The 13,830-nt window shown below is 35.5% G+C and overlaps 1 protein-coding gene across 1 annotated transcript; it reads left to right on the forward strand.

Moving 5' to 3' along the window:
• The first annotated feature begins 4,370 nt into the window (after positions 1 to 4,370).
• On the forward strand, positions 4,371 to 13,749 carry LOC132149512 (interferon-induced GTP-binding protein MxE-like). Its single transcript, XM_059558827.1, has 12 exons — positions 4,371 to 4,436; positions 8,995 to 9,203; positions 9,324 to 9,461; positions 9,571 to 9,725; positions 9,844 to 9,982; positions 10,093 to 10,292; positions 10,575 to 10,652; positions 10,916 to 11,038; positions 11,493 to 11,634; positions 11,872 to 12,030; positions 12,233 to 12,528; positions 12,905 to 13,749. Exons 2-12 carry the CDS (start codon positions 9,008 to 9,010, stop codon positions 13,136 to 13,138), a joined length of 1,860 nt encoding a protein of 619 aa, XP_059414810.1. The 5' UTR covers positions 4,371 to 4,436; positions 8,995 to 9,007; the 3' UTR covers positions 13,139 to 13,749.
• Positions 13,750 to 13,830: the final 81 nt, after the last annotated feature.

A 13,830-nucleotide genomic window follows, 5' to 3' on the forward strand; every position in this document is an offset into this window, starting at 1 on the left:
TTTGGAGGGAAGCATATGTTGCTCTAAAACCTTTATATACCTTTCAGCATTCACAGAGCCTTCCAAAACATGCAAGCTGCCCATACCGTATGCACTTATGCACCCCCATACCATCAGAGATGCTGGCTTTTGAACTGAACGCTGATAACATGCTGGAAGGTCTCCCTCCTCTTTAGCCCGGAGGACACGGCGTCCGTGATTTCCAACAAGAATGTCAAATTTGGACTCGTCTGACCATAAAACACTATTCCACTTTGAAATAGTCCATTTTAAATGAGCCTTGGCCCACAGGACACGACGGCGCTTCTGGACCATGTTCACATATGGCTTCCTTTTTGCATGATAGAGCTTTAGTTGGCATCTGCTGATGGCACGGCGGATTGTGTTTACCGACAGTGGTTTCTGAAAGTATTCCTGGGCCCATTTAGTAATGTCATTGACACAATCATGCCGATGAGTGATGCAGTGTCGTCTGAGAGCCCGAAGACCACGGGCATCCAATAAAGGTCTCCGGCCTTGTCCCTTACGCACAGAGATTTCTCCAGTTTCTCTGAATCTTTTGATGATGTTATGCACTGTAGATGATGAGATTTGCAAAGCCTTTGCAATTTGACGTTGAGGAACATTGTTTTTAAAGTTTTCCACAATTTTTGTACGCAGTCTTTCACAGATTGGAGAGCCTCTGCCCATCTTTACTTCTGAGAGACTCTGCTTCTCTAAGACAAAGCTTTTATAGCTAATCATGTTACAGACCTGATATCAATTAACTTAATTAATCACTAGATGTTCTCCCAGCTGAATCTTTTCAAAACTGCTTGCTTTTTTAGCCATTTGTTGCCCCCGTGCCAACTTTTTTGAGACCTGTAACAGGCATTAAATTTTAAATGAGCTAATTAAGTGGATAAAAGTGTAAAATTTCTCAGTTTAAACATTTGCTACGTTATCTATGTTCTATTGTGAATAAAATATTGGCTCATGTGATTTTAAATTCCTTTAGTTTTCATTTTATTAAAATTTAAAAAACGTCCCAACTTTTCCGGAATTCGGGTTGTATATATATATATGTATATATATATTCACCAAACTTAGGTCTTTCTTTTGTGTGTTGTCTCCTTTTTGAGAGTAATGAAAGTTGAATATTTTTTTTACAATTTCTTTTACTTTTTTTGTATATTCTCTAAGATTTACTACATACAATTAACTGTTTTGTTGTTGTTGGTTTGTGTGTGTTTTTTTTTTTTTGTAACTACATTCACTGGACACTATGTCCACCATTTTTTGTTGTAGTGTCTAATCAATGATCTGTACTTTATTGACTACTGTGTGTATAATTTGAAAGCTTTGTTGGATTTTGAGTACAGGTAAAAGGGTCTTCAAACAATTGTTTGATTTTGCCAGAAGAGTTCAGAGAAGGTTCAGTGAATTTAGTTTGAAAGTTTGGATTTGTGTTTAAGTTTTTGAGAAAATGTGTGATGGTTTCAAGAAATGTGTTTTAGCATTTCAAAAAAACTGTATTGCAACCTCAACTACCACCTGGACAATCTTATAAACCCTTATGAATCTTTTTGAAAAAGTAAATAAATAAATAAAAATAATCATGATAAGAGCAAGTTTGTATACAGTGTGATATGACATTTAGAAGAGCTTAATCCATACTTCTGTCTGCTATTCATTTTATACATTTGACTTTTTCAACTGTGTCAATTAATAGATTTAATTTCAGAATGGCTTCTTAAGAAGTGTCTGTACACAACATGTTAGTTTAAAAAAAAAAGAAAAAAAGGAGAGGAAAAGAAAAGCAGGGGTTGGGCTGGTCTTGTCAGTTAAATGAAATGGATCCCACTCAGGCCCTGACTTGTACAAATTACAATATCTCCGAAATCACGTGGGGCAGACCTAGTAGACTGAAATTAACTGTGAATAATTGTGAAACTTTTCACATTTATACAAATAAAAAATGCAAGAGAGTTAGACATAATAAACATGGTTTTGGCCAATAATGCTATCAGTCTCAGAGAAGTACAAGCAAACATTATCGTGACCATGCCTTTTTTAATGCCCATCGGGTCTCTGAGTCAACACTGGCACGCTTCCTGAAAAGATATCAGATTGAAATGAAACCATTTTATCGAGTGCCTTTTGAGCGGAATTCAGAAAGGGTCAAACGGCTGTGGCATGAGTATGTGGAGGTTTGTATTATTCACTTTAGCACTGTGATGTTGCTTACTCCACACATTACTTTTTTACATTGACTGTAATATACTAAACATACCCTGAACTACACAGTGTTGTCTTTCACTGTATTTCAGAGTTTTGCAGACGGATGCTAAGGAAATCCTGCATGAATTCATATATATTGATGAGGCAGGGTTCAACCTCACAAAAGCAAGAAGAGGAGGCAGAAACCTCATTGGCCACAGGGCTATAATCAGACTCAGGTACCCCTCTACACCGCAGATGTGCAAGGATGGATTCGACATTCAAGACTGTTCTTCCCGCGTTGTCTTGCTAGTGACGATATTGCTTGTGGTGTTGATGAAATTCTCTGGCCAGATCCAGCTAGGCAAAGAGAATGTATAGTATGGTTACTGTAATATTTATTGTACAATATTGTCAGTGTTTTTTTTTTCTGATTATTATTTTTTGGTTGTTTTTTATTGTAATTGTAACCAGTACTGGATACAGTATTTTACGTTTGTCTGTTGTTTGCTGAGTGTCTTATCTAATCATGTTGACTGATTTGGGTATATGGAGAGAAATAATGATATTTTCCTCAGTCTGCTGCATTGGTCTTGTGTAGAGTTTGGTGAAATATTGTATAGTTGCACTTTCTCTGTGTACTTCATTTACAGTACTCTAATCACTGAGAATTAGACTTGCTAAAAGTGTTTTAGGTTAGGTTGTTTTAGGCCCTGTTTTCAAAATTGTGCTTAAGCAATCGTAAAAAACTGTAATGCGCATCTCGTAAATGAAAATGTTATCCCATAATGTTATGCCGTTTTTTTCTAAGACCATGTTCATGACTGCAGTTTCATGTTCAGGAGACAGAACACGTTCCCGACCACCTTGTGCAGGTAATCTTTCAGTTCTGCTAAACAAATTGTATAATACTGTAAATACTGTGTAGGAATACAAAGTAGGAATACATTTCCCAAATACTTGAAACATACTTTATTTTTACAGTCCTACAGAACAGTCCACAGACAATTATGTACTACTGTACTCATTGAGCACTGTATTGATTTGCACTAATGCAATTTTCTAGTGTGAAATAACCATGTTTTTTGGTTTTATTTGTGGTAAAACCATATATGGATAGCCTACTTTTCGTAAGGAATAAAGCAGCGAATTTAGTTTTGTTTTCTCTATTCCTCACCCAGATAAACGGCAATAACTTCAAAAAGACTTACCAAAAATATTCAAAACAGTAGGCTACTGCAAAAACAAACAAACAAACAAACAAAAAAGTCCGCAAAAACAGTAAGGCTGTCAGGAACACAACTGGACACAGATGCAGGTTACAGCGGACATGACAAAGGCATGCTCGTGGCAAAGCGGAAAGTTACCGTATTGTTTATGTTATCATTCTGGCAACCACAGCTGCTGTTTTTTTTTACCATATTTTTTACGGATTATTTTTTACAATGTATAAACTTTACTCTTTCTCTTCTTGCATGTACTCTTCCTCCTCTCCTTCTCAGATTGTTTCCATCTATTGTTCGTATCATCATTCTGTCACTGTGCCACTTGTGCACTCTGAACTGGCTCATATTTTGTAGTTGATTTGATCACATCATTAGAAGCAACTGTGAATGATTTTGAATTGTTGTGTGTAAATGATGACAGCTGTGCTTTAGTTGTGTTTAACCTTTGCCACTTGTCTTTAGCATATTGCAGCACAAATGCATCACAGTGTGATAAGCGTTCAAGTGAATCAGAATGTGTTTATAGTTTTGCAAAAAGAGCCTAACTGCCTGAACATGTTTAAGGTTTAGCAGAAAGAGTGCTTTATTCAACAAATTGGTTTAAGCTATAGTGAGAATTTGGTTCAGAGATTGGGGTTTAGTGTTTAGGCAATTCAGAAAACTCCCTAGCTGAAATTGGGTCCCATGCATGTCCTGATTTGTACAAATTAGCTACAACATTTCCTTGATATTTTAAATTGAAACTAACTGTGACTAAATGTTAAACTTACAATAACATGAGATCTGCAAAAGTTTATAGCTATTAACAAACTGATAATTGAGTTAACAGGCCCATGCACGAATACATGAAATGAAAGCATGATAACCACATACTTTTACTAAAAATGAATTTTTATTGTGCTTAATGGAATTTCCCCTAATTCCGTTTTAAAAGAAAATAAAAGAGAAACCTAGGCATTATAAAGCCAGCGCCTCTCAGAGCATCTCACAAAGGAGCCGTTAGTAAACTGAGTGAGTACCTGCTTCCTTCTCTTCAACTTTATTCAGTCCTCTCACTGTAAGCTTTCATGGGAAAACTTGAAAAAAGGCATGTTTTGTAGGATATACTATGGTATGTCAGTTCCACCTTTTGTGATAAGACAAATAATTGATTCAGAAACTTTAACTATTTTTGTGGGTTACGAAGTAAATCTGTAACAGAGTGGAGATTTCCTCTTTCCGCTCATTCAACCACGAAAGGGTTTCTTTTTTTTACTTTTTTTAAGAGCACGGGGGGAGGGAGAATTAACCCTTACGAAAATTGAACATGGTTTTACTAACCATGTTTTTTGGTTTTATTTGTGGTAAAACCATATATGGATAGCGTACTTTTCGTAAGGAATAAAGCAGCGAATTTAGTTTCGTTTTCTCTATTTCTCACCCAGATAAACGACAATAACTTCAAAAAGACTTACCAAAAATATTCAAAACAGTAGGCTACTGCAAAACAAAAAAAAAACAAAAAAAAAACAAGCAAACAAACAAACAAACAAACAAAAAAGTCCGCAAAAACAGTAAGGCATGCTCGTGGCAAAGGGAAAAGTTAACTTCTTTTTTTGTTTGTTTTGGTGTTGTTATGCACTGACATGAAAACCCGTGTTTATATCTATATCTATATCTATATCTATATCTCTATATATATATATATATATATATATATATATATATATAGCCTATATATATATATATATCACAACCTGTCTTTTTACTCCTGCTACTGGAAATGGGAATTTTATGTAAAAAAAATTAAATCTCTTTTTTAAGTAGTTTGTTTTCATTAGGGAGATAAAAGCATGAAAGCAGTCTCATTCAGAACTGTACATGAAGTATTTCACAGCCTATCTTTTTACCCCTACTGGCTGAATAAGGAACATGTTTTAAATGTACCTTTCGTTTTGTAATAGCATTTTTAATCAGGTAGATGGAGACGTGAAACCAATCTCATTCAGTAGAGGAGGACAGTGGGCAACCTTCACAACCTTTTACATTTCCCATTTTATTATATGTCAAAGCGAATCTGGAACAGAGAGGAGACAGAGATGTTCTCTTTCTGCTTGTTCAGTCACGATAGGTTTCTCACTTCCCTCATGTGGCCTGTTCTGTTGATTTATCCTAACTTCTCAGATTTTCCAACTGTAGTACTAAATTATAGCTATATCTGTCAATCTATCCCACCACAACGAGTGAATGAATAATACAATAAACATTATAAAGTGTATAAAGTTAAAATAACTACACTTTAGGATGAATTTGAATGCATATCTACAGATGCAATGCCTTTTGTGCTTATACCCTGGGTACGATCCCATTGGCAGGATATTATATAGTGCTTCCATACCAGTTAAAAATGCAAGAAAGAAAAAAAGCACACACAAAAAAATAAAGAAATGTAAATAATAATAATTACAGTATAATATTATATATATATATATATATATATATATATATATATATATATATATATACATACACTCTCAGAAATAAAGGTACAGAAAAGACAAAAAAAAGGTACAAATGCTCGTCGCTGGGGCAGTACCGCCAAGGGGAACAAACTTGTACCATATTAATGGGTACAAAGAAGTACAGTTTGTGCCTTTTAGGTACAAATAATGTATGTACCTTTGAGGGTACAAATAGCTCATCGCTGGAGTGGTACCCCCGAGGTACAGCAATGGTACCCTAGCCATAGGTACAGAGTTGTACCCTTTTATACTGTACCTTTTGAGAGACAATTTGGTACCTTAGCAATACATTTGTACCTTAATCCACTGGTACAAAAATGTACCCCATTAGATGGTACCAATTTGTTCTCGTTAGGGGTACCACCCCAGCGACAATGCCTTTGTACCTATAAAGTGACAAAAATGTCCTTGATAAAAAGAAAATAATGAGAGCAAAAGAAAGCAATGTTTTGTTTTCCCACAATCAATGATTTAAAATAAGTTAAACTGTTCAAATTAAAATACTGGAAAGAAAATAACGACAACACACCACAATCCTCGTTTGCAACCTTTAATAAACAAAGTTTTTCACATTTAAACAACTTTAATAGAGAATCACTTTATGAATGCATAACATAACATAACATAACATAACCCTTTATATTGACTAAAAGCTACTGTGAGTGTTCATTGTATGCTTAAATGATTATTTCACCCCAAAATGAAAATTTCCTAATAATTTACTCACCCAATGCCATCCAAGATATCCATGTCTTTCTTTCCTCAATGGGAGAGAAATTATGTTTTTTGAGGAAAACATTTCTGGATTTTTCTTCTAACAATGGACTTCATTGGTTACCATCATTTTTAAATCCAAATCAATGCCGTTTCAAAAGTCTTTGAAGTGTTTAAATGGGCTGTACGTGATCACAGCTGAAGAAGAGGTTGTTGTCTAGCGAAATGATAGGTAATTAAAAAAAAAAAAATTATAATTGATACTTTTTACCTTCAATAGTTCGGATTGAGCTGATCAACAAACGGACAGGGAACTACATCATCACGATGAAAGGTCACGCCGGTGCCGGCAGAAGTTTAAAATGCGACCGTGCGTAGGATGATAGTTCAAATATATATATACACACCCACACACACACACATATATATATATATATATATATATATATATATACACACATATAGTAATAGTATTCAGTGAATATGAACAACATTCTGATGAATATAAATAGTAGTTTAAATAGTATTGCCAGCACTGGCGTGACATTTCAGCGTGATGACGTAGTTCCCTGTCCGTTTGTTGATCAGCTCAATCCGAACTATTGAAGGTAAAAAGTCTATAATTTTGTGATTAATCATTTCACTAGATAACAACCTCTTCTTCAGCTGTGATCACGTACAGCCCGTTTAAACACTTCAAAGACTTTTGAAACTGCATTGATTTGGACTTACAAACGATGGTAACCAATGAAGTTCATTGTTAGAAGAAAAATCCAGAAATGTTTTCCTCAAAAAACATAATTTCTCTCCCACTGAGGAAAGAAAGACATGGATATCTTGGATGGCATTGGGTGAGTAAATTATTAGGAAATTTTCATTTTGGGGTGAAATAATCATTTAAGCATACAATGAACACTCACAGTAGCTTTTAGTCAATATAAAGGGTTATGTTATGTTATGTTATGTTATGCATTCATAAAGTGATTCTCTATTAAAGTTGTTTAAATGTGAAAAACTTTGTTTATTAAAGGTTGCAAACGTTATTTTCTTTCCAGTATTTTAATTTGAACAGTTTAACTTATTTTAAATCATTGATTGTGGGAAAACAAAACATTGCTTTCTTTTGCTCTCATTATTTTCTTTTTATCAAGGACATTTTTGTCACTTTATAGGTACAAAGGCATTGTCGCTAGGGTGGTACCCCTAACGAGAACAAATTGGTACCATCTAATGGGGTACATTTTTGTACCAGTGGATTAAGGTACAAATGTATTGCTAAGGTACCAAATTGTCTCTCAAAAGGTACAGTATAAAAGGGTACAACTCTGTACCTATGGCTAGGGTACCATTGCTGTACCTCGGGGGTACCACTCCAGCGATGAGCTATTTGTACCCTCAAAGGTACATACATTATTTGTACCTAAAAGGCACAAACTGTAAAACCCTGGGAGGGAAATCTGAGTAGGATGACACGTTGACAAGTTATTCATCTATTTTTTATTTTCTTCATTTTACCAATTGTCTACTTGCATGAAATATTTCCTGTATTTAGCCATCAAGTGGGCTTGAAGACTGCAAGTGTGTGTACAACTTTTAATTACTTAATGGGAAACAGTTATGTTACAAAAATAAAATAAAAAATAAAATAAAATGAGTATAAATAAAGAGTTCTTTTAATAATCCACAGGAGAGAATGGGCACAACCAAACATAAATCCAAATGATAGCAGACAAAGTATGTAATTGTGTGTAAATGTAATTGTGTTTTCCTCTAGCCAAGAATGAACAGTGAAAATAGTGCTACCATTGTCGTTATGTCTTGCATTCTGGTTGGAACTTGGCCATGGTCCGGAACCGGACCGGGGTCTGCTATTTGAGGACCCCTGCTCTTTAGTACAGGTGTGTCCAATCCTCCTTCTGAAGTTTAGCTTGAGTTTAGTTCCAACCTGTCCCAAAAATACTTGCCTGGAAGTTTCTAGGGCCCAATCCAAAATAGCACACATCATGTGCACTTGTTGTCAATCGGACTGCATGTGTGTGTCTATTAAATCTCCAACAAAATAGGGTGGCACACTTCTGCTAAGACCGCACTAAGGTTCTATCTGACAGTCAAAACAGCATTATGTTACAAAAGTGAGGACTCAGAGGAAGTCAGCAACGGTTTAGATGCCATTTGGGATTGGGCCTAGTGTGAAAATCCTGAAAACCTTAATTAGCTATAGTTCAGGTCTCTTTAATTCGGGTTGAAGCTTAACAGGTTTGGACACCCCTGCTACAGCACAACATCTACTGCTTAAATAAAATAGCTACTACTGTATATTATATAAAAGAATGGTTCTTGGTAATATTTTGCAGATAGACTTCAGACATGTCTGAAAGTAGCTCTCTGAACCAGCTCTATGAAGAGAAGGTGCGTCCATGTATTGACCTAGTGGACTCTCTCAGGTCATTAGGTCTTGAAAAGGACCTGAACCTGCCGGCTATTGCTGTCATCGGTGATCAGAGCTCAGGAAAGAGTTCTGTGTTGGAAGCTCTGTCTGGAGTGTCGCTGCCTAGGGGAACAGGTAACATAAGCACAGTGATTACATTACACTGCGGAGTGGAAATATAGCTTTCTCTTTCCTTACCTGTTAGTTTGAATATAAAGGTGTTGTTCAGCTGACCATCTGGTATGTTAAACACAGGTATTGTGACACGCTGTCCTCTGGTACTGAAACTGAAGAAAATTACAAAAGACAAAAACTGGAATGGATTGCTGTCATATAAGGATCTAACAAAGACACTAAACGACCCAGAGGAAGTAGAGAATGCTGTCTTATATGGTCGGTATTATTTCACATTAAAGTCTATTATTTTACAGTTGAGTAATGCCATGATGTGACACTTTAGATCATTTAATCCGTGGGATGATGTCATTGTATTGTTTTGTAGCTCAGGGAGTATTGGCTGGAAACGGAGAAGGGATCAGTCATGAGATGATCACACTGGAAATCCAGTCATGTGACGTTCCTGATCTTACTCTTATTGACCTGCCAGGCATTGCTAGAGTTCCGACTGGCAACCAACCAAAAGACATTGACAAACAAGTAAAATGCAGTTTGTGTATAGAAATGTTCACAGCATTTAAATATGTTGTATTGCTACTACTTTATCCCCATTGATCCTTGCAGTATTGCATTCAGTAATTTTGGTCTTCCGTAACAGATAAAAGATCTTATTGAAAAGTTCATTCAAAGGCAAGAGACCATCAGTTTGGTTGTGGTGCCTGCAAATGTTGACATCGCCACCACTGAGGCACTGCAGATGGCATCCAAAGTAGATTCAACTGGAGAAAGGACTTTGGGTTCGTAACATTTCTTATAGGTTACTCAAGTGAATTATTGTTGTATTGTTCATGTTTTCTTGAAAGAGACAAATATTCTGATATTCTACAAATATTCAAATAATCTGCAGGTGTTCTGACTAAACCTGACTTAGTGGACAAAGGTATGGAGGAGACGGTGGTCAAAACAGTGAATAATGACGTAATAGAACTGAAGAAGGGCTACATGATTGTTAAATGCCGAAGCCAGAGTGACATCAATGACAGACTTGATCTGACCAGGGCTCTGGAAAAAGAAAGACGCTTTTTTAAAGATCATGCTCATTTCAGGCAAGAAGTGAATCTGATTATAAGAATTTCTCTCAGAATGATAGGGTGAAATACAGCATGTAGGCAGGATGTTCATGAAACATAATCTAATATATGCACCGGTCATTGATCTTGATCAATCAATGGCGCCTTATAGTGCAATCTGTCAGGTCTTAAGGACATTTTGTATTTTTTTAATGTCTTTTCTTGTTAATAATTATAATTGTATAATTATAAAAAGTATGCAAAATTATCCAGTTGTCCTCAGCTTCCTTCTTACTATTTAAATGACTTCTTTCCTTACAGTTCTCTTCCTGAAGGAAAAGCTACAATACGCTGCCTTGCAGAAAGACTCACAAACGAATTGTTTGAACACATTGTTGTGCGTATACAAAGTTACATTAAAACTTGAAAAAGAAAAAGCTGATTTTAGCTGGTTTAAGCTGGTCCTTAGTTGGTCCTGATCGGGAGTTAGTTGCTTAAGACTGGCACATGACCATCTTAAACCAACTCAAACCAGCTTCCATGCTTCCAGACAAACCTAAACAGCATATGCTGGTTTTCAACAGGGTTATGACTTTAAAAAAAATAAGTCTGGAGTAAACTAAAGTCAGAATTGGGAACATCTTATTTCTTGACTTTTAGAAAACACTGCCAGACTTGCAGAACCAACTTGACATGAAATTACTGAAGACGTCTGCGGATCTTAAAGCACTGGGTGATGGAGTTCCTCCTGGTGAACATAAGAAGATCAAATTCCTGGTTACGGTAAAATGAAGTCGCACATTTGATGTATCCTAAAGTGTCCTAAAGTTCTAATATAAATAAAAAAATAATATATATATATATATTAATACTTTAAATCTCACTGGGCTTCCCAACTTCAGAGTTTTCTATTTAAATTACATTATATTTGTTTCAAATAATTGTTACTATACCTACTGATTTCCCCCTAGGCTGGAAGATATACTGTGTACAGATGTTTTTAAACAACAAAGTTTTTCTTTTTGTATTTTGACCACTAGAGTAAAGTCTATTGTACAGTACATAAACAGCATGAAAACAAGATACATGCATTGTATAAATGGCCCTTTCTTATCTTTCAGTTTGCACTGAAGCAACATTTTGCTAAACATAAAAGTTGTATACTTTCCACCCCAGCAATGTTTTTATCTGGCTTGGTTTTTACATGTATAACTTTATGAGATTTTGTGCTCTGCAGAAAATTAGCCAGTTCAATGATGACCTTGAAAGAGTCAAGAAGGCAGAAGAAGATGTAAAAATTCCAAACACAAGGGTCTTCTCCAAAATCAGGGTGAAATTTCAAAAATGGAAATCCGCCCTGAATGTCAAAGCCATTAAGAGTGAGTTTACAATGCACTCACAGATACAAGCGTTTCTATCTGGGAAGAAATACTATTATTGATGCTTGTTTTGTGCAATTCAGCCTTTTTTATTTTGTAATTTTTTTTTATTACTTTCTGTGAATTTTGTTCTTTCTCTTTAAAGCATATATGCAGTTTGCATTTAACCCCCATGTTGCAGTGGTTCATAAGCCAGTGGTTGTATTCTTCCTGATTTTGCCTGTCTTTTCTCTCAAGCGGAGGACGTCCTCAGAGTTGAGGCAGAAGAGTATGTGAGGACTCACAGAGGATTGGAGCTTCCTGGATTTTTAAACTATAGAACGTTTATGAGCATTATCAAGGAATACATCAAGGAGATGGAGGAACCTGCTTTAAAGCTGCTCAAAGATGTCACAGGTGAAGGGTCGTGTTTCAAGATGGTTTTCTTGAATGTTTTTTTTATATTTTACTAATGAACAAGAAAAATAACTTTATTTCAAAACGGTTGAAATAATTACATGGATGCATAAAGTTAGTGGCAATTATGCGTATAGGATGATGTTTTACCTCCTCTGATTGACTCCTGTTTTCTTGTATTTTGTTTTATTATTATTTACAGATATTGTGCACTCCTCTGTGGACCATATCATTAACATTCATTTTAATACCCTACCTCACCTGGAGAGTGCTGCAAAAGAGCAAACTGTTTATTTACTTGATAAGCAGTTTCAGAAAGCTGAGAAGAAAATACGTTCACAGTTTAAAATGGAGAAGATTGTTTACTCCCAAGATGATCTCTACTGTAACCAGCTATACAATGTAAAAATAAAATCAAAATCAGGTCAAGGGCTTCTGGCTCCATTTGTCAATGCAGATGTACGTGACTTGGCATACCATCTCATCTCCTATTTAACGGTTTGTATGCCTTATAATAATCTTTATTCATTAAAGAGTGAAGTGTGCAGTCTCTGTGCCATTTGCGGCACCTTACAGAATTGCAATAATAAAGATTTCAAATTTCATTCAAATACTCCAAACAATAATTTATCTGCAAACTGCTCAATTTCTAAACTGCAGGTTGCCATAGTGTTAACATTTAATTGATCCCTCACATTAATGTGGATAAAAAATAAAAATAAAAAACCCTTAAAATAAACACATCCACTTAAAAGAATAAATCTTAGTTCATATTTTACATGCACAAGGCCATTTCTGTTGCAATTTGTCTTGTGTTGGCCATTTGTCTTGTGAAAAATATTGCCTTTTGAATGTAATTTGTATTTTTTCGTAGATTACCACTGACCGTCTGGCTAATCAAATTCCACTGATCGTCCTGTATCACACGCTGAACAAGTACATCTCTCAGCTTCAGTGTGAAATGCTTGTCATGACTAGAGAGAATGATCCAGAAATGCTACTCCGAGAAGATTCTGGTGTTGAACGTAAGAGGAATGAATTGAGAGAGCAACTGAACCGCCTGCAGAGAGCTGGTATAGAACTGTCAAACTATAAGCATTGTGCATAATTATAGGTAGAACCATCAACTCACACATCAAGGTCCCTGGTTTGAGTCCCTGCTGACCATAACACTGCGGCTCCAGTCTCCATGAGAGCCTACAATTGGTGGAAAATCCTCATTTGTCCTATATTTCTTTTCTTATCGCATATTACTGGTCTTATTGTGAATGATTCATACTGTACAATTTAGTCATGATGATGTTCTGTGAGTGGAAATTAAAGACCCCTTCATCCCTTGAAAGATAAAAGATCACATCTGTTTTATGTAGTGTGCAATTTCCTTTAGACATTTGTGGTGTGTTTTCATGTTAAACATTTATATCTAAAAATGCATTGGTGCACAGGTTAGGGTTTGTGTGGATCCAGCCTCAGAAAGACTTCAGATTACCTATTTCTTTACATTGTAATCATTATGTTCACAGGTTCTGCCTAAAATTAATTCATGTCAGCAAACTCTATGATTCTTTTATCTTGAACTATTCCTTTGTGAAATGAACATTACTTGGACACATTCACTCCTGAAAGTGTCACTCTAAATTGTGATGTAGACGCATGCATTTTCTTTAAAGCTGCTTTGAAATGATGCATATTGTAAAAGGCACTATACAAATAAATTTGAATTGAATTGAATTAAATTGAATTGAGTGGTTTATCAGGAAGTGTACACTGATAATATATATATATAATTTTACCAGCACA

Source organism: Carassius carassius, chromosome 9 (genome assembly GCF_963082965.1).
Source record: "Carassius carassius chromosome 9, fCarCar2.1, whole genome shotgun sequence".
Classification (NCBI taxonomy): Eukaryota; Metazoa; Chordata; class Actinopteri; order Cypriniformes; family Cyprinidae; genus Carassius; species Carassius carassius.